This window comes from Barbatula barbatula (assembly GCF_947034865.1).
Source record: "Barbatula barbatula genome assembly, chromosome: 15".
NCBI classification, from domain to species: Eukaryota; Metazoa; Chordata; class Actinopteri; order Cypriniformes; family Nemacheilidae; genus Barbatula; species Barbatula barbatula.
This window is the reverse complement of record NC_136778.1, coordinates 15005412-15028635: the sequence shown is the minus strand read 5'-3', so window position 1 is coordinate 15028635 and position 23224 is coordinate 15005412. Positions and strand designations below refer to the sequence as shown.

The 23224-nt window shown below is 37.4% G+C and overlaps 1 protein-coding gene across 2 annotated transcripts in view; it reads right to left on the bottom strand.

Annotated features, from left to right (window-relative positions):
* tns3.2 (tensin 3, tandem duplicate 2) overlaps positions 1 to 23224 on the bottom strand; it is a 40383-nt gene that overhangs the window by 12018 nt on the left and 5141 nt on the right. The window contains exons 7-16 of one of the 2 annotated variants that reach the window (XM_079474726.1): positions 21754 to 21863; positions 20563 to 20623; positions 20389 to 20464; positions 20188 to 20317; positions 18311 to 18388; positions 18107 to 18205; positions 10747 to 11550; positions 7355 to 7461; positions 6678 to 6825; positions 4986 to 5063 (exon numbers count right to left, since the gene is read on the bottom strand). In XM_079474726.1, coding sequence (XP_079330852.1) covers positions 4986 to 5063; positions 6678 to 6825; positions 7355 to 7461; positions 10747 to 11550; positions 18107 to 18205; positions 18311 to 18388; positions 20188 to 20317; positions 20389 to 20464; positions 20563 to 20623; positions 21754 to 21863 — 1691 coding nt within the window. Of the gene's footprint in view, positions 1 to 4985; positions 5064 to 6677; positions 6826 to 7354; positions 7462 to 10746; positions 11551 to 18106; positions 18206 to 18310; positions 18389 to 20187; positions 20318 to 20388; positions 20465 to 20558; positions 20624 to 21753; positions 21866 to 23224 lie in introns of those variants that run through there. The other variant, XM_079474727.1, reaches the window with a different exon arrangement.

Genomic DNA, 23224 nt, shown 5'->3' with positions numbered 1-23224 from the left:
GAAAAAGAGAGGAGAATGTCACCACTGTCTGTTGGAATCGACCATCATCTCCAACTCCAACACACATCCATCAAAGACCTCACTACTACACGCATAAAAATCCAAGTCACATTAATAAGCATCTATCCACAACAAGAGTGTCACGTCCACTCCGTTTGCTTTATGACCCACTGTGGCCGGATGATAAATCTACCGGGCCAGATGGAAAAGTGCCAACGCTTGTCGCCCTAAATCGCAGATGTGTGGTGATTCATGAGACAAGTCAAGTGTAAAACCAGACAAAAGAATGAAATAAAAAGAAAGAATGTTTTTTTTCCACAGAATATCCATTTGGTGAAGTAGTGGTGTGTTGAGTTTGTTTGTGTGTTCGTGAGGAATGTCAAACCTTCAGAAACACTGACTGAACCAACAAGAGCGTATAGGTTTGGTGAATTGTTGACATTTAATAAGATCTTTAAAAAGTGATAGCATACCCAAAATAAAAGTTTTATCATCATTTACTCACCCTTTTGTCATATCAAACCTGTGCGACTTTCCTTCTTCCGCAGAACACAAAAGACGATATTTTGAAAAATTTTGTTTGCTGGACCCCATTCACTTGCATTGGTTTTGTGTCCATACAATCGAAGTGAATGGGGTCTAGTCCTGTTCGGTTACCAGCTTTCTTCAAAATACCTTCTTTTGTGCTCTGCGGAAGAGAGAAGGTCATAAAGGTTTGAAATAACAAAGTAAATGTTTGGGTGAACTTTTCCTGTAAGTAATTGAAAATGCAACAATACCATTTAGTCAAGTAGAGTCAAGTCAGCTTTATTTATATAGCGCTTTTTACAATTTTCATTGTTACAAAGCAGCTGTACAAGAAAACATTGACTAGAAGCAAAACATATAAGGTTATGCAAGTCAAAACACAGGTCAAATATCCAAAAAACTATAAATTCCTATATGCAGTATTAATTAAATAAAACTATAAAAAACTAGGAGCCTCCCTGGCCAGGTAAACCAGTATGCAAACCGTGGCGAGGAACCCAAATATCCATTGGAGGAGAAAAGAAACCTTAGAGGGAAACCAGGCCTAACCAGGGGATTCCAGTTCCCCTCTGGCAAAAGCTGCAGCCTCTGTACAAGCTCGACAGTGCTTGCACAACAAGGCAAAATAATAAAAAAATTTGATTTAAGTCTATTATATACAGTATACTTCAGATGTTCGCACACAGTCTAAGGGCCAGTGAAACAGGAAGCAATCCCATAAAAAACAAACCATAAGAGATCTTAAATGAAAGTTGAACCACGTACCCAAATGTCCATAACATTATAGAGAACTTGACTACAGTTTTGAATTGTGTTGTTTGGTTTACAATGGGCAAACATTTCTAATAGTTTCCAGTGAAGTTTAAAAAGGACATCCCTGAAACAGGATAAATTTGTACCCAAAAAGAAAATAACAAAAATGTTTGTTTCCATACGTTGTAACTTGAATATATTCCGAATACTATCCGACTTAAATCAGCAGATATCTTCTCTGAAAACAGTATCTCACAAAAAATGTCAGATCAAAACCAATAAAGTGAACAAGAATGAGAATGTTTCCAGCATTCTAAAAATGCAGATACCCACACAAAAACATTAGAAACAAGATTATTCGTAGTGTGGGGGTGATCACATAGACTTCATGCTGACAAGAAGACAATTCAAGTCTGTCTGAGATGGCTTCAGCAAATGGCTGATGTATTAGCATACAAACGCGCCAACAAATGCTCACACACACCGAAACACAAGAAGAACTCAATCAAAAGTTGGCTTAAAATGATCAAATACTTTCACTCATACCTAGAGAAGCAGTCATGTTGAAGAAATTCCTCATACAAAACTCATCCAGAGACATAAGTTGAAACTCCAGCACACTGGTGTGTCCAAACGCTCCTGCACAATAACTTTCTGACGTTTCTCAAGTGAATGTAAATTGAATAGAAATGCGTATAAAACTACTCCTGCTTCAGCGCTCTTTCTCTACCTCACTCCCCTACAGCAATGTTGTCTCTCGCTCCATCTCACATTCTCTCTCCCGACACAAACACCGACCTCGGGCAGCACGTCGCACAGTCGCACTTCTGTCCAGCTTTCCCCCTTCCCCTCTTCAGTGTCTCTCTCACTCTCTCTACTAATTTATGCCCGGTCTGAATGAAGTCATTGAGTTTTTAGAATTCTTTTAAACCCCAGATGGAAAACTACTTCACTCCATTCTTCCGGCAGCAGGACTGTGTGCCACTGACTGACTTCAGCTTTGAGGAAGGCAGTGGGGGTAGGGGCCGTGGGGGCGGGAGGTGCTAAAGAAAAGGACAGGAAAAGTTTGGACAACTGCCCCCAACTGGCATGAACCAGAAAGACGGTGAAAGACCCCCACGGCTAATTAACATACGAGTTCATGAGCGCTCTCTTGTCTTTGATAAACTATTCAAGCATTGTTCTCGGCAGACTCGCACGCAGTCTGGTTCACCTAGGCTAACTGCAGCGGCAGGGGTCAGAGGTGAGGATTTCCTTTTATGGGCGTACTGCTCTCTGAATGATTTGGCTCGCAACATCTGCTCCATACTTGAAAAATATGTTGCTGTTGTTTCAAGTAAATCAATGTTCATAAATTAACAGAAAATGTATACAATTTGGCAAAAAGCAAGTATGAGACCGCATTGGAAATATGTGATTTGAAATCGAATTTAAATTGAAAATACATTTTAAATTTGGGTCTTTTTACAGTAATAGATAAAGTCAATAAATAAAAAATGTGTGACATTGTACTTCAAAATTACAATGTTATGGCATTAAAAAGTAATCTTATCTTTGGAAAAGTGCTATTGACCTTCATCTTTGTCTTAATGACGGACAGATTTTAGAATTATCCATCAATGTTTTAAAAATTCTGTGAATGCCAGACATTGTTCCCTTTACAAATGTTGACTGATGGTCAAACTGTCACAGCTGAATTTAACTTGATTTAATCCCCATTTAAGTATTTATATGTAGAAAATGTATCTTCCTTACAATCAGATCAAGATGTCCCTAATGTGACCCCTGACACTGTAGCACATAAATACGCTTTGGGCTTTCTCTTCCTCCCCTTACAAACTTCTGTGTAAATATTTGCCTCTGTCTGAGAGCAAGAGTTTAAATCTGGAAGCTTATAATTATATTTTCTCTTGTTTTTTTTTAAAATAAGACATAAATGAAGTTATGTAACCCACGGATCTTCCCATACCAGGAAATAAAAATAAACAACACATCCTCTGAACACATCTTCAGTAATCTAGAAGGCCATGCTGGAGGGAAAATGCCTGAAACTGTATATAAAACAAGTGTATTTCTTGAACACAATGTTTATTTACTTGTTTTGACTAATTTGACCTGAAAAAGTGTGAAACAAAATTGAACATATGCTTACAGTAAAAGGAAGATAGACTTTTGATTTGCCTTTTATTGTTTCCCAAATAGTTTCTTTTAAAAATTTCATTTAAATATCATCAAAAAGAGGCAAATGGGCTTATTTGTTTTGATTTCACTCTTTATGGATTTGAAAAATCCTTTTTCACTAATCCAGTCCATCTTTCCTCTGTCTTCCTGTGTTTTCACATGAGATGTTATCAGAAGATTGTATTTGCCTCATTACAAATCACATAACTGACGTATTGAGATTTAAATAACCGTGTGAAAACAACGCTATCACATTTGTGAGGGATTGAACTATGCAATAATTATGCGAACATGCGCAAAAATGTTTGCATGCTGCAATAGGCCCTTTTCACAATGACGTCATTCAGCTTCCGCCTCTCGCAAAGCAGTGTATCATAACTTCCGTTTCGCAACAAACAAGAAGAAGAATTCTAAACTTTTTAATATTAGTTCAGTACATCAATGTCTTCATCTTTATTTGTGTTAAATAAAACAAACACAGTACCACGGTTGCTTTACGACTACATTACTTAAAACGTCTTTCCTTTAAAATGTCAGTGCAAATGCTGCTCTCTGAAGGCGGAAGGTGCACGCATCCCATCACAGGGAGGCAAACATATCTTGCCAGCTTGCTCATACACATAGGCAAGGCAAGGTATTGGTACAGTTGAGATGTGAACTCCGCTATTCTCTTTCATTTAGATTATTATTTAAAGTTAAAACTTGGTCATCATCTATCTTTCTAGTGTGAACATTCATTAAAGCTGAATATGTATCATTCTGTTTACTATTCCAATAATTAAAAATCTATTTTTTCATATTAATCACCAAAGCTCTACTATGCCAGCTTGTGATGACCGGTTTGTTTGCCAGACAAAATGGTGGTCAGTCAGGGGGCACATAATATCGGCGTTATGATTGGTCAGATCACCTGTCAATCAAACTGCTTGCGAAGGGTCCATTCCTCGTCTTAAACCCGGTTCTGAGTGCTGTTAGATTACAGAAATCTGTCTGATTTTACTTGAGCTCTATCTCTGTTTGAAACAGAAAACCTAATGTATCTTTATGTGGGTTTAACTCAAATGACGTCACATTTTTGCTTCTTTGCAGGAAGAGATAATGTATTAACGAAACGTGCTCTGTGGAGCAGTTTGTCCGTTTTGGAATACTATAGAAACAACATGGCAGATTCCATGAGAGGGGACACGTGGTGTATAGGTAATAAAAACATATTGCTACATTACATTATGTAAGGTCTTCATACACATGTCTTAAGACATAGTTATGCATATAATATTGCATTTCTTTCAAAAGTTCTTCCGAAAAAGACAGCATTTGCAACGCAGGTTCGCTTTAACAATTATTTAGCATGTAATATACAGTGATGCTTTCCTTGCCTGGATCAAACAAAGACAATCCATCTACAGGCAAAAAGCGATTTTAGTACAATTCCCTAAGTAGGCCATTTTGATGATGTAGACATAATATTGATACAGCAGATATAATACAAGGATGTAGTGATTAGAAAAAAAGGCATTGATTACCTTGCCACATTGGATAGCCCATGTAGTGCCTGCTGGTTTGTGAAGCAGGTCTAGAAGGAAACTCGTGTGTATTTTTCACTGTAAGATAAGAGAACAAATGAATTATTAATAAGAACAACAACCACAAAATGTTTGTGATGGCTCCATCGCCCACCGTGATGACCATAACCAGGTGAATGTATTCTGAGCAGGGGGTGTTGTGATTTTGTTTTGCCAGGGCAGAAGTTATGACTGTGCCATGGGCGAGCTGCTTAAGTTTAATCTTAATAAATAAAGCAAGCAAAATGTGTTTTGCGCCATTTGGACTAGATCGCTCGTGACACTTGACCTTCACTAACGCCGTGGCGTCATGAGACACTTGTGTTGTCATTGTAACAGTAACGTTATTAAAACAGTGTTTTCACTGGGTATTAGTGAATAGACACAATAATAAAATATTTTACATTTATTTTCCCATAAACATTTTCATTTACACGGAGTACAAATAACCCGCCCAAGGCAGCAATACTTTTTACATTAACTGAAAATAGCTGCAAATCTGCATCTCCAATAAATTGGTCAGCAGCAGGAAGCATGACGTGCTCTAAAACTTCCTGGAATACGGCTACGTTGACTTTGGACCTCAGAAAACACAGTGGACCAACACCAGCAGATTACATGGCACCCCAAACCATCACTGACTGTGGAAACTTTACACTGGACCTCAAGCAACGTGGATTGTGGGCCTCTCCTCTCTTCCTCCAGACTCTGGGACCCTGACTTCCAAAGGAAATGCAAAATGCACTTTCATCAGAGAACAGCAGTCCTTCTTTTTGTCTTCAGCCCAGGCGAGACGCTTCTGACGCTGTCTGTTGTTCAAGAGTGGCTTGACACAAGAAATGCGTCAGCAGACACCTCTGTATTGCATACGTCTGTGCGTAGTGGTTCTTGAAGCACTGACTCCAGCTGCAGTCCACTCTTTGTGAATCTCCCCCACATTTTTGAATGGGTTTTGTTTCACAATCCTCTCCAGGGTGCGGTTATCCCTATTGCTTGTACACTTTTTTCTACCACATCTTTTCCTTCCCTTCGTGGAAGGGAGGTCGTCTTTTGTCATTGGTCGTCTTTTGGACAACTGTCAAGTCAGCAGTCTTCCCCATGATTGTTTCGCCTACAGAACTAGACTGAGAGACCATTTAAAGGCCTTTGCAGATGTTTTGAGTTCATTAGACGATCAGAGTTTGGCACCATGTGTCTTCAATATTTAACCTTTTCACAATATTCTTATTTTCTGAGATACTGAATTTGGGATTTTCCTTAGTTGTCAGTTATAATCATTTAAATTAAAAGAAATAAACATTTGAAATATATCAGTCTGTGATGAATATAATATACAAGTTTGACTTTTTTGAATGGAATTAAAGAAATAAATCAACTTTTTTATGATATTCTAATTATATGACCAGCACCTTACATAGAAATGCCATATCATGGTACTTCTTAGAATACTTTTGCACCATAACAGTGTCCATAAAACAAATCTTAACATTGACATAAAAGTATGAATTATATATAATTTTATGCATAAAAATGGTAATACCACTGTACTTTTTAGGCTTTTTGTACAGTAAGTGACCACATCAGGGCGCTATAATGTAAGCAGAGTGTAAGAAGACTCGCATAACAAAAACTCAAACACAGTGTCACTCTTACCATATGGAGTGGGGGGTGAAACAGGAAACGCTGGTGTGGGCGGTACTTGGTTATGCCCCACCCACATTGGGCTGCCACCATCTGGAGTGAGGTCACCAAAGTCATGGTCAAAGTGATGTCCGTGACTGTCGGTGTGATATGGACTTTGCTAAAAGACACAGTAAAGCAAATGTGAGGTTTGGCTGTAAGAACGTTCCTGGTTCAATAGGAGATCAAGTTTAGCTCGGAGGGTTAATGTTGGATATAAATTTGATAAGACAAGGTTGATAAGCAGACAACAACACAGATCTTTAGACTTGTATTTTAAAGATTCATTTATTTTTACTAGACACTGTGTCTTAAAGGCACAACACAAATGGTAAGTGATGTGATAGCGTCCAAAGACACCGGTCTGTATGTGTTCTTAGACCATTTAAATAATAAAATGTACCCTGTGTAAAAGTGTAATTTGTTGTGGGTTGTAAACCCGCAAAATGATTATGTATAATAAAATAATAAATCAAATATTGTTTTATAACGTATATAAAAAAACACTCTTGTTTAAGTGCAATGCCCTCCTCTACGCCCTTTTTATTATGTGAATCCCTTTCACCAAGGATATTGACAGAATATTCCTTTCATAAAATAACTGTGAAGTCGTCTTCGCAACACAAACATCACAGTGTGGGTGTCTATACCTTAGATTGAGTGCCGATGGCAAAGCTCTGAACATTCTGCGACAGATCACCACCTGCATATAGTACAGAGTATTCAGAGACATCACTGAGCTGTTTATGCTTCCAGCCTGACAGAGGGAGAGAGAGAGAGAGAGAGAGAGAGAGAGAGAAAGAGAGAGAGAGTTATTTCATAATCATTCACAGCGAATTACTGACACTGACTCACATTCCACTGACATAACAGTCATTCAGAAAATCAGTTCGGCAAGTGATACTGTTAATGCGGACTTACATTACAAACACATAACAGATGCAGTAAAGGCATCTTAAAAATGAAGATCTGGCTCGTGTTCATGATTTTGTCTGTTTAAAACAACATCGAGCAAGGTGAACCGCAGTTACAAACAGAGAACAAAAATAACATGTTCTCAAACAAAGCTTGTTTGGATTAGACCTCTGAAGAGAAGTTTGTATCCGTACATAAACAAGAGCCATTCACACCAGGGATTTTGTGAAACATCCTACAAAATATTACTTACTTAAATAATAGCAAGACATTGTTGATATTAAACACAAATGTATAGTTTTGTATCGTTAGTGTTATGTATTCAAATGTTTTTATTATTTATGTTATTTATCATTGTTTGTTTTAATCAGTACTTCAACAAATTCTTACTATAAGTATATTCTAAGACAAAATAATAACAGAATTTGGGTATTATCACAAAATAATGGTTTCATGATGTCAACTTCCCCTTGATTGATTGATATCAAAACAAGATATGACATGTTTAAAAGCATTCACTTAAAAACTTTTATTTAAAAGTTTGACGTAATAAGAAATTTTTCATTTTACATAAAAGGCCTAAAATTCTCATTACGTTAAACATTTAAAAAAGCAAAGCAATAACGTATAAGCAAGTATTTATTTTAATATTTTTTGAATAGACTTTTTTGTCATTCAAGAACATCTAGAAGAACATCCAATTGTTTTAACTACAAGTTTAAACTACAACATACAATGCACTCAAACAAAAGTTAAAATGATGCTTTGTGCAAGGTACAAAACCCAATTATGTCATTCTGATCATTTTTTTGTGTTACCGAGTTATACATTTTAGAATTCAAATCTTTACTGCCATGATGTTTTAGTGCTTTTGTGAGAATGACTCAACTGATCATGTCTACACATTCATGGGCTGTCTCCTCAAGCATTGATGAATTCTTGCATATTTTTATAGTGTATGAGTATATATAGCTTGTGTATGATAATCTAAACTGAGAGGAAAAGCTGAACTACATTGAGAACTGTAGCGTACAGAGCATGAGAACTTAAAGTACAGTATTACACTGTGTAAGATGTCAGTCATGTTCAGTTTCAGTTTCATATGAAATGCTAAAAAAAGGCTGTTGATGCTATGAAAATCTGGGCAATGCCAAACACAAACAATGTATCATTTTTACAATTTTTGACAAGATAAACGTCTTATTATAAATGTATACAAATATACACATGCATAAGTGTTTCTGTGCTATTTTCATAGTGATAATAACAACATAGTAAGAATCAAAACAAACGCATTCAAATGGCAAACAGTACAACTCATGCTCTACAGACAAACAAAACTCCTCATACAGGCTCAGCAAAGAGGGAAAACTGTCAGTAGACGTTTAGTTCAAAGACATTCCTTAGCCCTTACACACACGTATTCAAACACACACAAGCACCAGAGGGCACATATCTGGTGACGCACTACAGTAATAACAACACTGTGCATAGATCTCCGTTCAACATGATCAGTTCAACCCCTCTCCTCAAAAACCTCCATACCAGGTGTCCTGGTCAAAAGCTGCTCTCACCTGAGGCTTGCAAAGCTTTTATTCCACCGAATACGATGTCAGAATCCAAAACAGAATGGACCAGAGATGTATAATGAGTAAGACACACTTGAAAGGCAACAAGAACTGCTTAATGTGCCAAGAACCGAAGTATCAAGACACTGTATAAATACAGTTAGGTCCAAAACTATTTGGACAGAGGCACATTTTCTGTTGTTTTAGCTGTGTACGAAAATGAATTCAAGTTACAGTGTTATAATGGATTCTGTCTTAAAGTGCACTCTCTCAGCTTTACTTAGAATGTATTCACATCAAGATAAGCTGAAAGCGTTAGGAATTACAGCTCTTAAATATGTAGCTCCCCTCTTTTTCAAGGGACCAAACGTAAACTGGACAGTCGAATCAAACTTTTATTGACAGGTCTTGGCTTTTCCTTAAATCATTTCTTCATAAATGACGCATGTTAAAGATATGGAGTTGATTCCATGTGTGGTTATTTGCATTTGGAAGCTGTTGCTGTGATCCCATATCATGTGGAGATCTCCATTCAAGTGAATCAGACCATAGTTAGGCTTCAAAAACACAAAAAATCCATCAGAAAGATCCCGGGAACAGTAAATGGTGGCCAAATTAACCATTTGTGGACATTGAACAACAAAAATCTTGGAAATTGTGAAAAGGTTTTTCTTAGCGTGGATAGTATACTGTCATGTTCCACCACTTACATCTTGTAGTGACGTCCAGGATTTTTCTGAGTTACTTCTGGTCCCTTGAAAAAGGGGGAGCCACATATTAAAGAGCTGTAATTCCTAAACCATTCAGCTAATCTGGATGTGAATACACACTTAATAAAGCTGAGAGTTTGCACTTTCAGACATTATAAAACTGTAACTTAAATTCATTTTAATAACAAAAAATGTTCCTCTGTCCAAATATTTATGGCCCTAACTGTATATAGTATAGTTCAAAGCGGCAATCCATTAAACATTATCATAGTGTCCCTCAATAGTCAATAGTTTCTCAAGGGCAGTCTTTTTCTAACAGCGCTCGAAAATACAATTACGGCCATCAGAGGTCCATTTAAGCTATGCAAGCACTACATAGCAGATCTGGATGTTTACATACCCAAGCGAAGGCACACGTTTGCACGTGCATACTCGTTCATCCGTTCACTGAATTGAATATCTGAAATGCGGGCAGGAATTTATTTTCTTTAGCTAAACGGTCAGGAGCTGCACATAGAGGACCCATTGTATGTGTCTAGTTGTGTGTATTCATTAACATAAATTACATCCCAGAATATATAAACCTGAAAAAAACGTGCAAAAATTGTTTGATTGTTTGATGGAGGGGGTTCCGTATTGCACAGTAAAAATAACCGTGAGAAACAGGAATTTTAAAATACCGTACAATTACGTATTTCCTTTTTTTCTCTCTCGTAAATTTGCAAACATTTTCTGTAATTTGATTGTGTTATTTCAAAAATACTGTAAAATCTGTAAGAATTGTATTTAATTCTGTAAAATTACAGTTGGATAGATGGATTATATTACATATGGTTAATTTGCTCTTACCTGACTGGTGGGCTTTTGCTCGTCCGGCTGAATGCATCTTTCCATTGGAATGAAGGGAGGCAGAGCGGGTCATGTAACTCCTTGCCTTTGTGGGAATCGGCTCAAACTCAGGGTCAAGGTCCAGAATGAGTTGATTTAACTGTTCGATGGATTGATCTATATCCAAAGCAAGTGTTGCAAACTCATCATCCTTATCTGCCTCTGGAAAGCCATTGTCTGGTAATGAGCGTTTATTTGCATCTCTGAGGAGCATAGTCTCGTCTCTTTGTTCCAGTCTATCTGATGGAGCGTGCGAGGAAGAGCTGCCCGACACCGACTGCTGCTGTTTCACCCACACGTGTGTCTGATATCCAGTAGATACTGATGTGTGTGTGTTTGAGGTATTCATACCATCCCCGTCTCGACAAACATCCGATAGGATAGAGTTCTGTTCACCCATCAGTGAAGACAAACCTAACGTTTCTCTTGTGTCCTTAGACTGTGAAAGAGCAGCGCTGACATCATTAGAGGCAGGGATATCGTCATCATCTATAATGTCTGTTTCTCGTTCTATGAACATAGTTTCACCATTTAAGTTGTAAAACTTAGACTCTGATGGATTGGCAGGTATAGGGTCATGCCTTGTGATGCCTGGAAAAGGATGTTCCCCCTCCATTCTGAGTCCAGGGATAGATTTGTGGAGCTGGGTCTGGTCCTCAGAGCTGTAGCTGATATGAAGTCCAGAAACTTGTCCTCCAGTCCACTGAGAAGCACTAGAGAGCCCAGAGTCGCTGCTTACAGAGCGGGGACCTTCATGTGGCTGTGCTATGGGAAAAAATAACATATGTTTGAGGTGTATTTTTTGTTTCACTGACTTCGAGAACTTTACACAATGACACCGTATTGTGTGGTAAGGCACAATACAAAGCTAAGGAATTTGGTAACGATGTCAACGTACAAAGCAATTTTGAGGTTTATTTGTTAACCATGAATATCACATGATTAACTGTACAATAACAGGGGATAAATAAGGTTAAAGGAACAGTTCACCCAAAATGAAAAATAAAAGTCCTCATTTGTGATGCGATCTGATGGTGAAAATTGTAATATTACGGTTTTATACCATATGAAAGCTGGGTTCAAGCCAATTCTTTATTTCTCATATTTTGCCCATACCTTGTATGTAACAAAAGTTATGGCTATCTGATGTCGGCTGAGCGCTATGATGTTCAGGAACGGAAATTAAGGAAAAACTACTTTTAAGTTAGGTGATGAAAATAAAAGCACAACAGTCAAGTATCACAAGTTAAAGTCCCTTTCATTGGTAAAAGACTTACTATTAAATAACAATTTAATTAAAAAAAGCCACGATTAATCACTATTTTTCAGCAATAAACAAGTACATTTTGCCACGATATTTTCAGTGATGAGAGATAAGAGGTTATAGAATTTTGACAAAGACAAAATTTGATCTATTTTTTTAATTCCTTTCTATTCCTGAAAACGTCCCAGCGCGACATCCGACAGGTTTTCACAGATCGCAGCACATTTATTCAACCCCTAGTTGGTCCAAATCTGTATACATTTATCTGTTTGGATGAACACAGAGAGAGATATTCAAAAGAATGCTTTTAATGAAACGGTTCTTGGTCACCATTGACCACCACAGTAAGAAAAATGCTTTGTAAATTTCTTTGATCTATTGAACACAAAACAAGATATTTTGAAGAATGTAGGTATGCCAAAAGTTCTGGGGCACTTTTGACTACCATTGTATTTTTTCCATAACAACAAACATATTTTGACACAATGGTGAAAAGAAGTAGAAACACACATTTTTTACATTTTAATTATAGTTTTGGGAGGTTTTTGCCTTTACAGGACAGAAATTAAGAATAATATGAACCAAAATAACTTGAAATTTAAACTCTCCGACAATGTAAACCAATATACTGAACAATCTGTTTATATTTTAGTATGTTTATAGTTTTGTGCAATGTAGAAGTAATGTGTTCAGACACATACGAGACTGTACAAAAATATAAACATGAAAGCACAACTTACAATTTTTCAAATGTATTTATTTGCAAAACTTGGAAAAGGTTGCCATGTTGACACACTCGCCAAAACAAAGCAACACCTGTGTCCACTATCTACACTACTATCCACTCCTCTACATACAGTACAGTAGATTACTGTATCGGTGTCTGTGTCAGGGGTACAGTGCTTAAATAAACACCCCCGATATGAGTCGTAGACACCTTAGTCATCACTAGCTCACACACACTTAAACAGATACACCAGCCAGCCGCCCAGATACGACTTAGAAATGTGTGGCCGCAATGTGTGTTCTTGTAAGGACACATCAGTCGGTCAGGCAGTAGCAGCTGTACACAGATCAGAGCAGATAACATCATGTGTCATCACACACATTCAGAGCCTCACAGAATGGATTATGTGATAACACATATCTCCTGTTCAGAAAGAAACAGGACGGCATCACATATGCAGGCTGTACAAACACATCTAGTCAAAATATGCAAACAAACGTCTCGACATAGTTGGGGGTATATTCTGACATTAAAGTCTTCCCAAAATTTTAATTCTGTCATCATCTACGCACCCTTTTGTCATTTCTGTATGACTTTCTTTCTTCCGCAGGACACAAAAGAAGATATTTTGAAGAATGTTGGTAACCGGTCCCCAATCACTTGCATTGGTTTTGTGTCCATATAATAGAAGTCAATGGGCTCCAGTGCTGTTCAAAATATCCTCTTTTGTGTACAATACATGTTGCCATTATAACAGGGTATGTGAACAAATGCCAAAATCCCTTCCGAATGGCAGAATTGGTGAACACACAATCTTCGCCCTTGTATGGTGTCCGGGTCTGTGGGACAAGTTTTCATTTATTATCAAAAGAAAAATGATACAATGAATAATTTTTTTCTGATTCAAACTCATTGGCCTTGGCTTATTTTCTGAGAAGAACAAGACAAATTTTCAATGACTGCACACTGTACACCCCCCATGCATTTATATTACATACAGGATGTTCCGGTCCACTGGACCCAGAGCTTATAAAATGATGGACACTGTGGGTTCTATGTACCTTCATCGTGTCCTCTTCATGTCTGGGCCTCCTTTAGTTTTTTTGTGTTCCGGGGTCCTTGTATGTATGAGAGAGAGTTTTTGAGAATGTGTGTAAGTTTCTGCCCTGGACGTTCCCGCAAAAAAAACGTGGCGCACTTCAATTCATAAATGTGATCTAATAAAGGTACAGGACAAATATTAACCATACATGCCGTTTAGATTGCTTGTAATTGGGATGAAATAAACATCTTTGAATTATTTTAACAAAGTGTTTGATTCTGGTTGAACTGCAGCGGGTCCACTAGACCGAACAACACCGGCTGAGTAAGAAACATATGAACACCACACAAGGATTAACTAAACCAGTTAAACTTCAGTCAAATCTCAAGAGGCTGAAATCCAAATACCAGGCATGCATGATAAAACGCCACAGCTGGCAACTCTCACACACACATGCATGCATGCAACAACCGTTGTTGTTAACCAATTTGATCCAACTCTTCAACCTTAAATATCCATTTCCTTTCCTAAAATTTCTCTCACCTCGTGAGAAGATAAACCTGACTTTGGCTTTCAATTTGACTTTATTCCAACAAACAAACAGTCCATGTTATAAAATGAGTTCAACAGCAACAGATAACCTCCCCTTTTTCAATCACTTCAACAGCGTTTTCTCATTTCATCAAAGCATCATCCGTATTTAAACTGCATTAAGCATCCACAGCAAAATCTGTCGCTGCAACTACAGTAGAACGACCGTACAAACTGATCACAAAAGCTTTCGACAACAAACAAAACAACTCGACTATTCACAGTTCCTGTTGAACGCACACCCCACGCCGCTTCATAAATACACAACTTAATGCTTTCCAGAAACATCCTCTCGAGTCCAACCCCAAAAGTATGTGAGAGGACAACACATGACTTGGACCGTGCAAACAACAGCAGAAAGCAAAAGAAAACATCATATTTTACACAGTGATGACAGACAGGAAATTAACTTTGTAGAAAGTACTAAAAAGAAAGAAACAACAAAAACACAAACATATTTTGAATGAATAAAGCAAAGAGGAAGGAAAGCCGTTCTGACCATGTCATCCTGCAGGCGACAGGGTCCATTTTCTCTCTTTCTCTCTCTCTCGCTCTCTCTCTCTCTCTCTCTCTCTCTCTCTCTGTGTGTTTTTGTCTTTCTTCATGCAATTTTAAACAGACAGGCAGCTTGCATTCTTTCCAACAAGGTGATAAAAGCTTCAAAGATCCTTCTTTCTTTGCTCAATATCTCCCCTTCCCCTACACTGTTTTCCCTCCTTCTTTTCCTTGTACACTGATCTCTCTCTCTCTCTCTCTCTCTCTCTCTCTCTCTCGCGCGCGCGCTCGCTCTCTACCTCCACACACAGGTAACCCCTTTTAGGTGCCCCTCTTGGGTGTGCGGGAAAATCCTGGCTTGAAAAGCATTATTCCGTTCAAGTCAGCCAACGCGGGAGTACAGCTGTATTCCTTACACACCCACACACATACATATGCTCGGTGTGGAGCACACACACGGACACTCAGAGGACCTTGAGCCCTCCAAATATGGAGCGGGGAATGTAAACATATGGGCGGAGCTATGTGTGGGTGGAGAGACGGAGCGCAGAAAAAAAGGGCGAGATAAGAGGGGGTATTGATATAGTAAAGAAAAGGAGTGCCGGGGGAAAAAAGAAATGATGGCAGGAAAGAAAAAAAAGATAACTAAGTTGAACAGAGAAAAAAGAAAAGCGTGTTTCTTGGTTGTCGGCAGCATTCCTGCGAGATTGTTTGTTGCTCCGACTGGCAATAATTACAGACATACAAGTGTGTGTTTGCGAGTGTGTAATTCTAGATTTGAGTTTGAGTATTGTAAATTGTAAAGCCTGTTTGCGCTCCAACCATGAGGTATCTTTAAATTACACGGCTGCTCAAAACGGAATCACACAACCAGATGTGCAGCAACCATCAGTCCCATGTGACACATGCTCACAGGCACACATCAAGCTGTTTGGATTTACTTTTTTTACAGAGTCACAGACAGAAACTCCCAGCCTTTAAATATCCGAACACGGAATTTCCAATACTTGCATGTAGAGTGTAACTTTAGTGTTGAAAAACATCTGTAGATCTGAAGAGCCAGAAGACATGCAAAGAGCAGACTAAAACGTTATCAGCTTCCATCTGATCAGTGGACTTTAACATGATGAGGAGAACAAAGTTAATTTTGATGGAGTTAAACATTCACCGAATTCCATTCTCTTAGAGCAGATCTGCTGCGGATTTGACATGATTCAACAGGAACACTGGGGTAAGATGGGTAGGTTGAGCCATCCCATTTTGTTGTCTATGAGTAAGAGGATCTAATAGGGAAAATTTGCCATCTGAACATTAGGTAAAATGAAGTTTCAAAGCATTTACACATACATGACAGATACAGCAGTAGCCAAAAATTACATCTTGACACCTTCCCCCCTTAAAAATGTATTAGCAACGGTGTGTGCATTTTGCTTAGCTGCGTTTTGGGAAAATTTAAGAAGAAAATGACACACAACACAAAAACAAAGCTATCTGACTGCTACACTAAAAAGAATCAAACTACCAAAATATTAATAACCTTTTTCAGTAGTTGATGTACTTTTTTAGTAGTAATGTGTTCTCTATGAGTATTTTGTTTTTCTATGCTATAATACCTATCCATTTTATTACATTAGAATAAAACGTCCTCCTAATAGGCTGTATCTTGGCCTTTATTAAATCCCTTTTGCAAAAATAAATACTTTAAAGGAAAACTTCAACCATTTCTGTCATCATTTACTCACATTCGAGTTGTTCCAAAACTGTAAAATGTATTTGTTCTGATGAACACAGAGAAACATAGACAGATCTTGGACCCCATTGACTACCATAGTAGGACATATTACTTTATCCTTTTTTTGTTCTGTTGCACAAAAAAAAGAAGACATTTGATGACTGTAGGAAAGCAAACAGTTCTGGGCACGACTATTGTAGTCAATAGGTGGCACAATCTGGTTATAAGCATTCTTCCAAATATCTTTCTCTGTGTTCATCAGAACAAATATATTTATACAGATTTGGAACAACTTGAAGGTGAGAGAATGGTGTATTTTGGGAGAAGTTCCCCTTTAAATGTAGTGATTTTATATTATGAAATGAGTTAAAAGCTAAAATTGTGTAAATATTCCCTCTAGACATTACTTCTGGCCATACTCTACATAATATGAGACTTTTTAAAATGAAGTGATACTATGGGCCAATCCTGCATTGAAATGTGCTAGTTGATTTCTTCTGGTCTCAAACCGAAAGAAAACTGGTCTCCCACATGCTGGTCCATAAATAACACATAAGTCACCATTCCTCTTTTAGATGTGTTCCCCGCAGGCCTTTCTTACTATAGTTCATTAACTCTGGCGATGTGAACATTTACAGTTATTATGAACCCCTAAGCGACAAAAAACAGAGCAATGGCATGAATCACTGGCAGCGCTACACTTTTTTAGTATTTTGGGCACATTCTGGTCCGGAGACTTCATGTCACATGGGATTAGATTGTGGTCACATTCAAGAATATTGCTATTGTTGTAGGTTCCACACACCATGACCTGTCCAGAATATTCCCATGTGTTCCAATTAACCTCTGCAAACTCTGTGACCAGACTTAATAGATGTATTACAGTAAATGTGCTTCCTGTTTCAGACAATAATTTGACAATTACTAGGCCGTTACAGAGACTTCCTTTTTCGTCCCAAAGTCTTCCAAGTACATTCATGCTTTTGTTTTCTTTCTTAAAATAAAGACCCACAATGTGGCTTCCCCAGGTCTAACAAGAGGCATATGAAATCTCACAGGCACTATAAAAACATGTCAGTGGGTAGGTAGTGTTTCTAAAGCCAGAATCTGTCTTTTGCAGTAAGTAAAGAGGTCCTCCATTCAGACCCCTCTGTCTGAAACATCCACACGAACAACACCACAGAAAATCCCAAAATTGGTGATGATGTATTACATATAATTTCATGAATGAGAAGACTCGAGGTGAGCTACAGAGTCACATGATGAGAAATAGCAAACACGAAGACTAAATATGGGATTTATGGAATGTACATTTTGTTCTACCACTGTGCTATACACGGTACAAATTCCAGTAGAAAACAAAAAAGTTATATCAAAAATAACATGTTTTATGTCATTTTACACCCAACTTGTACATTTGTAGTCTGTTTCTGAAATAGAGAAACTTAAAAAATGTTAAACTTCCGTTACCTCCTGTTGTAACATATTCACTGGAGTCCCACTGAGCCAGAGAATCCACACGGTTGTTTTCAGTCTCAGTTGCTGGATTGTTTCTCTGGTGGTCACACACTTACAATGCAAAGTGTTGTGTTAACATATAACTGTCCATATCCATCCCCATATCATTTACAATGAAAAGATTCATAATTCCTCATACATTGAATTTGAGGATACCTGAAGTAAGAGATGAATCTCTGTCCACGGTGTCTGAAAACAGCACCTCTACTACACCGTCCTCCGGAAATCTCGGATCTTAAATGGAGAAAAGAGAAAATGACGGCAACGTCAGGAACAGAAAAAGCTACAGTACATTGCACAGAAATGCAGGAACATCAACACACAAGACAGCTGATCTATCTGTGATTAAATACACTCTCCAAAGTCACGTGGTCACTTTCTGCTTTTGTCTTTTAAAAAAACAATCGAGTTGTGTAAGGTTAAAATGGCAAAACAATTAAAATGCCAGTCTGTGTTTGTTGTTTCTGTCTGTTTCTCAGGTCTGTCTGGGGCCCGTTTCAGAAAGGGATATCCGGAGAATATTGACCTTGAAATGAGAGAAACTCATAAAAACGCGATGTATGTCAAGCCCGAGATTGCGAAGTAACTCAAGCCGTTTCTAAAAGAGGTAACTTATACTCAGAGTCTGTAACCATAGTAACTTACTCTTTGAACCTAACCTGGTCGGGAGCAGAGTTTCTTTCGATCTCCTGCCCATTTTTAAAGCGCAAGTGGTGTAACACATTCATTAATAAAGTCCTTTATGGAACACATTTGATTACACAGGCACCATCTCAGTGACTAAAATGTCATACGTGCTTTTATAGAGGATTTTATAGAGGCTGCATTAATGCATAGGGATGTACTTAGATTTCAGGAGAGCAAGTTAGGACCCGAGTGGAATTTTGTCATTTCCCTGTGTTAAAACTGCACAATTTTTCTGTACGGGGAATTAGATATATCACAACATATCATCGATCCTTACATCAATAACATCAGCCATCATGGCCGTGTATTACATCAGAGCATATTCTTTTACATTTTATACTTTTACATTTGCTGGATTTGATCACAAATGGTAGTTTTCTATGAGAAATTACTTAATAAAGTGAATAAAGAAACACTTGGTGTAGATCAACTCAGAGTTCACATTTTCGGTGTTGGTTGAACCTCCTTATTGAAATGGGCCCCTGGGGTCTTGCCTTTCATTATTTACAAAAACACTCACATCACTCGGTCACACATTCATTCACACTCATACCGTGTTAGAAAAGGAAACAACAAACGGCATTCAGAAGCTTACAGTGCAAACATATTTATTTTATATGACATTTTCTTAGGAATAAATGTAGTGAGTCATGTTCACATAGGTATCCTAAGCATAGTTACATGCGTAGTTCAAATAATCTATGGGTATGTTTAGCTAATATTTAATAGTCCAGTTTTTGTCAATTTGATCAGTATATATATTATTTTAGCATCTAAAACCTAACAAACCTTTTTTGTGATTCGTTTCCTGTTTTACTTGTCCCAGTGAACTTAAAAACTATTTTGTTTATTGTAAATAGGTTACCAATGTGGGTCATTCTCTTTTTAAAAGTCATGCGCCCTCATAATCTTCAGTTAAAATCTGAAAATGCACTTTCGTCCTGTAGTGACTCTCCTAAAAGGCATTCGATAGACGGCTTGGGCGGATCATCCATTAACTCCTCCCCTTCAAGTGTCAGTCTGCTGCCAGTTCCATTTCAAAATGCAACGGGTGTTTATATACATCCAATCAAATTGCATTGAAAAAAACAAGCCACACCCACGATTATTTCTCATTCGTAAATTCGTTTCAACAGAAATGCATCAGAATACGGAAGTAAACATGATCGCAAATTCAGGTTCACGGGGACTTTAAAAAGTGTGGTTGTATTTTAAATGGCACTATTTTACCAATAGTAAAATTGTTTATGTTGTATGGGGGTCCAAATAATATTTTTTGTCGTGCACGAGCCATTAGTAAATGTTATTATACCATACAAAATGTTTATGGGCAGCACGTGTAGTACCGTTGTTTGCATGATCAAGATCTTGTTTCTGAAGGAGAAGTCGGTGTCCAGAAAGAGTTCCCATATGAAGCTGCACACGAAACACACTCTCATATGTTCTTGTGGAAACAACATTCCGATAACACGCAATCTGCAAATGAAGAATTTGAAATGAATACAAAAATTATCTATGAATATGTTCGTGAGGGATAGACATCTTACCATAATATCACCCTTGAGCATCTGTGGGGGTTCCACAATAAAACACGCTTTATTTTTCTGACCTACAGCGACCTGACTTAAGTCATAAAAACACACAGCATTTTTTTAAATAGAGCAAAGGCACAATGTTGTTCTTTATATTATATTTTATTATTTACGAAATGTCTTACTTACTGCACTCCTGTTGTGTATTCTGTCTGCGTGCCTTCATACACTCTGATAAACAATTGACACTCTAAAAACAAAGAAGCCCAGAAGAAAAATATTGTTTTATATTATGTTTTGTAGACTTTATGCACTCAGTAATTTAGTTTATGTTGCGCTGGTCAATATGGCAGTTGTTTTGGATACAGACACCTAGCGATGTGAATGCAGAATTACACAAAAACTAAATATTTTATTCAAAGACGCCACTGTTAAAGATGCACTGATCATAATCTGCCATGATATATAATAGTTAAAGGCTTTTAATGAATAGAGTCTTTACCCCATATTTCATCTTACATTTTTGAAAGTACTACTAATTGATAAAATAAAAAGAAAACTTTTAACGCAGTTCAAATTTTTTTGTACAGTTACATGTTATATTTATGGTTGTTATACAAAATATTAAAGTCCCAGTGAAATAAAAAATGACAATGATTTTTTTTTATGAAATATTGCAGCATTTATTGTAAATAGTTTATCAATGTGGGTCATTCTCTTTTTTTTATTTGTGGGCCCTCATAACCTTTAGTTAAAATCTTACAATGCACTTCCGTCCGGTAATGACAATCCATCTTAGACGACGAATGTTAGACGGCTTTGGACAGAGCAGCCATTAACTCCTCGTTCAAAATTCCATTTCAATCTGAAATGTGTCAAAATACGGAAGTAAAAACCATCGCAACTTCCGATTCACGGGGACTTTATAGATATATATATATATATATATTATTTATTCAAATCTGACTTTTGATTGGACACTTTGATATCAAGGCAAGTCGAATCACAGTTTAAGACATTATTGAGAACTTTCTCTAGAGGAGGCACATTATTAGATCCTATAGATAATGTAGAAGAAAATCTGAGAAGTCTCCATTTGCATTCTTTAACTGTCTAGGAGGGAATACACAGACAGGGTTTAGCTTAAGCCAGGACTAACCCTTAGTTAAGTTGGGATATTTAAGTTTATCTCTTACAAAAACCTACTGGTGTGCATCTCGAGAAAAAACAATGGCACTGACATATATTTTAGGGCAAGATATTTTCAGTTAAGACTGCCCATTTGTCTTGGACTAGCCTCAAGCCTTGTCTGTCAAAGCAGGGCAATACAACAAAACTTAAAACTCAAATCACTGCACGTACGATGTGTGTTTTCCTCACCTGTAGGGTGGAAGTCAGGAATGGGGTGGATATCAATGCGATGGATGAAGACAGGGGAAGGGTTCATGTGGATCTGATGCGTGAGCAGTTTGCCAAACACCTGCACATACCTAAACCATCCACAAACACCTCAGTCACTCATATTGAGCCCACGGTATACCAGTCAACAATAAATCAAGCCTCCACCAGTAGAAGTAGAAGTTCAAAGTGAGTGGATGAATGGAAATTACTTGAAAAACTATATTTCACAATATTAAACACATCAACCCGGACTTATATGGAAAAATGATTCACAAGAAAAAAAGATTGTTTTCTAGCCAAAAGGTGTCATTGATTATGAAGCCTGACAGAAAGAATTACAACTTTTTGACATCCCAGCTTGATTTATTGCAGTTAGGAAGTGTGCCTTACTATCAAAGAGAGCAAATTGTGATTTTAAAGTGTTGCCAACAACAGCTACGTCCAGCAAAAGAGATTCCAGCCATTCCTATTCAGGGTAAAATGGGTCGTCAAAGTGTATTGACAACAAATAAATAAAAGTTTTTTATAATCCACGTAAATCAGAAACCATCGAAATCTGTTGAGATCTGAATATGGTGGTGCCTAAACACAGAATTTAGTGGACTTGAGCCAAAGGAGACGGAAGCATTCCAGTTGAAATGTCCCACTTCCAACCCAATGCACGTCAGTCAATAATGATGAGCCACATTAAAACACATTTCCTTCCGCAAATTGCACGAGAAATGGCTGGTGGTGGTGGTGTTGAGGATAGTGTAAAAATGAAGTTTCACAGAAAGCGGAAGTGAGAAAAATGTTATGATGCACAGAAAGAAAAGCAGTATTTCCTCTCGTGTGTGGTCATGAACCACCACTCTTGGTGAACTGTTGACTGACAAACAGCACCAACATCTCATGTTTACAAAACCAATACTGGGGCTTGCTGTCAAATTGTGAAGTTGGCACAGGGGAAGTAGCCTACTGTCTCGGAGTAAAAATTAAATTTTGAGTCAAAATGTGTTGTTCTAGCAATAGCCTTGGTTCGTTTGTTTATAAAAATGTGGTCAAAACTCATGATTTTTGTTCTCTAAATTAATATTCAACTATCATCATCATTTTGTAGTTGTTGGGTTAAAAAGTGAACCACAGTAGTACATTAAGCCATGGTTCAGCTATATAATATAAATGTATTAGTCAGTTGTCATGTTTGTTTTAAATATTAAGTACTGTATATAGTTTATTAATAATAATTTCAAATAATGGTTTGATATTTTGTATGTTGTCAACTTTTAAGGTTTCAAAATTGTTTGTTTTTTAGATTCTGCTCAAAAGCCTAGAATATGACAACCTGCTCCACAATATTGTCTAAATGTTTGTGTGTGTGACCCATCCTTTCTCCTGTGGTTTCCCGTTGATTTCATTTTGACACTTTATAACAGAAATGTCCGAAACCCTATTAAGTTAAATGCACAAG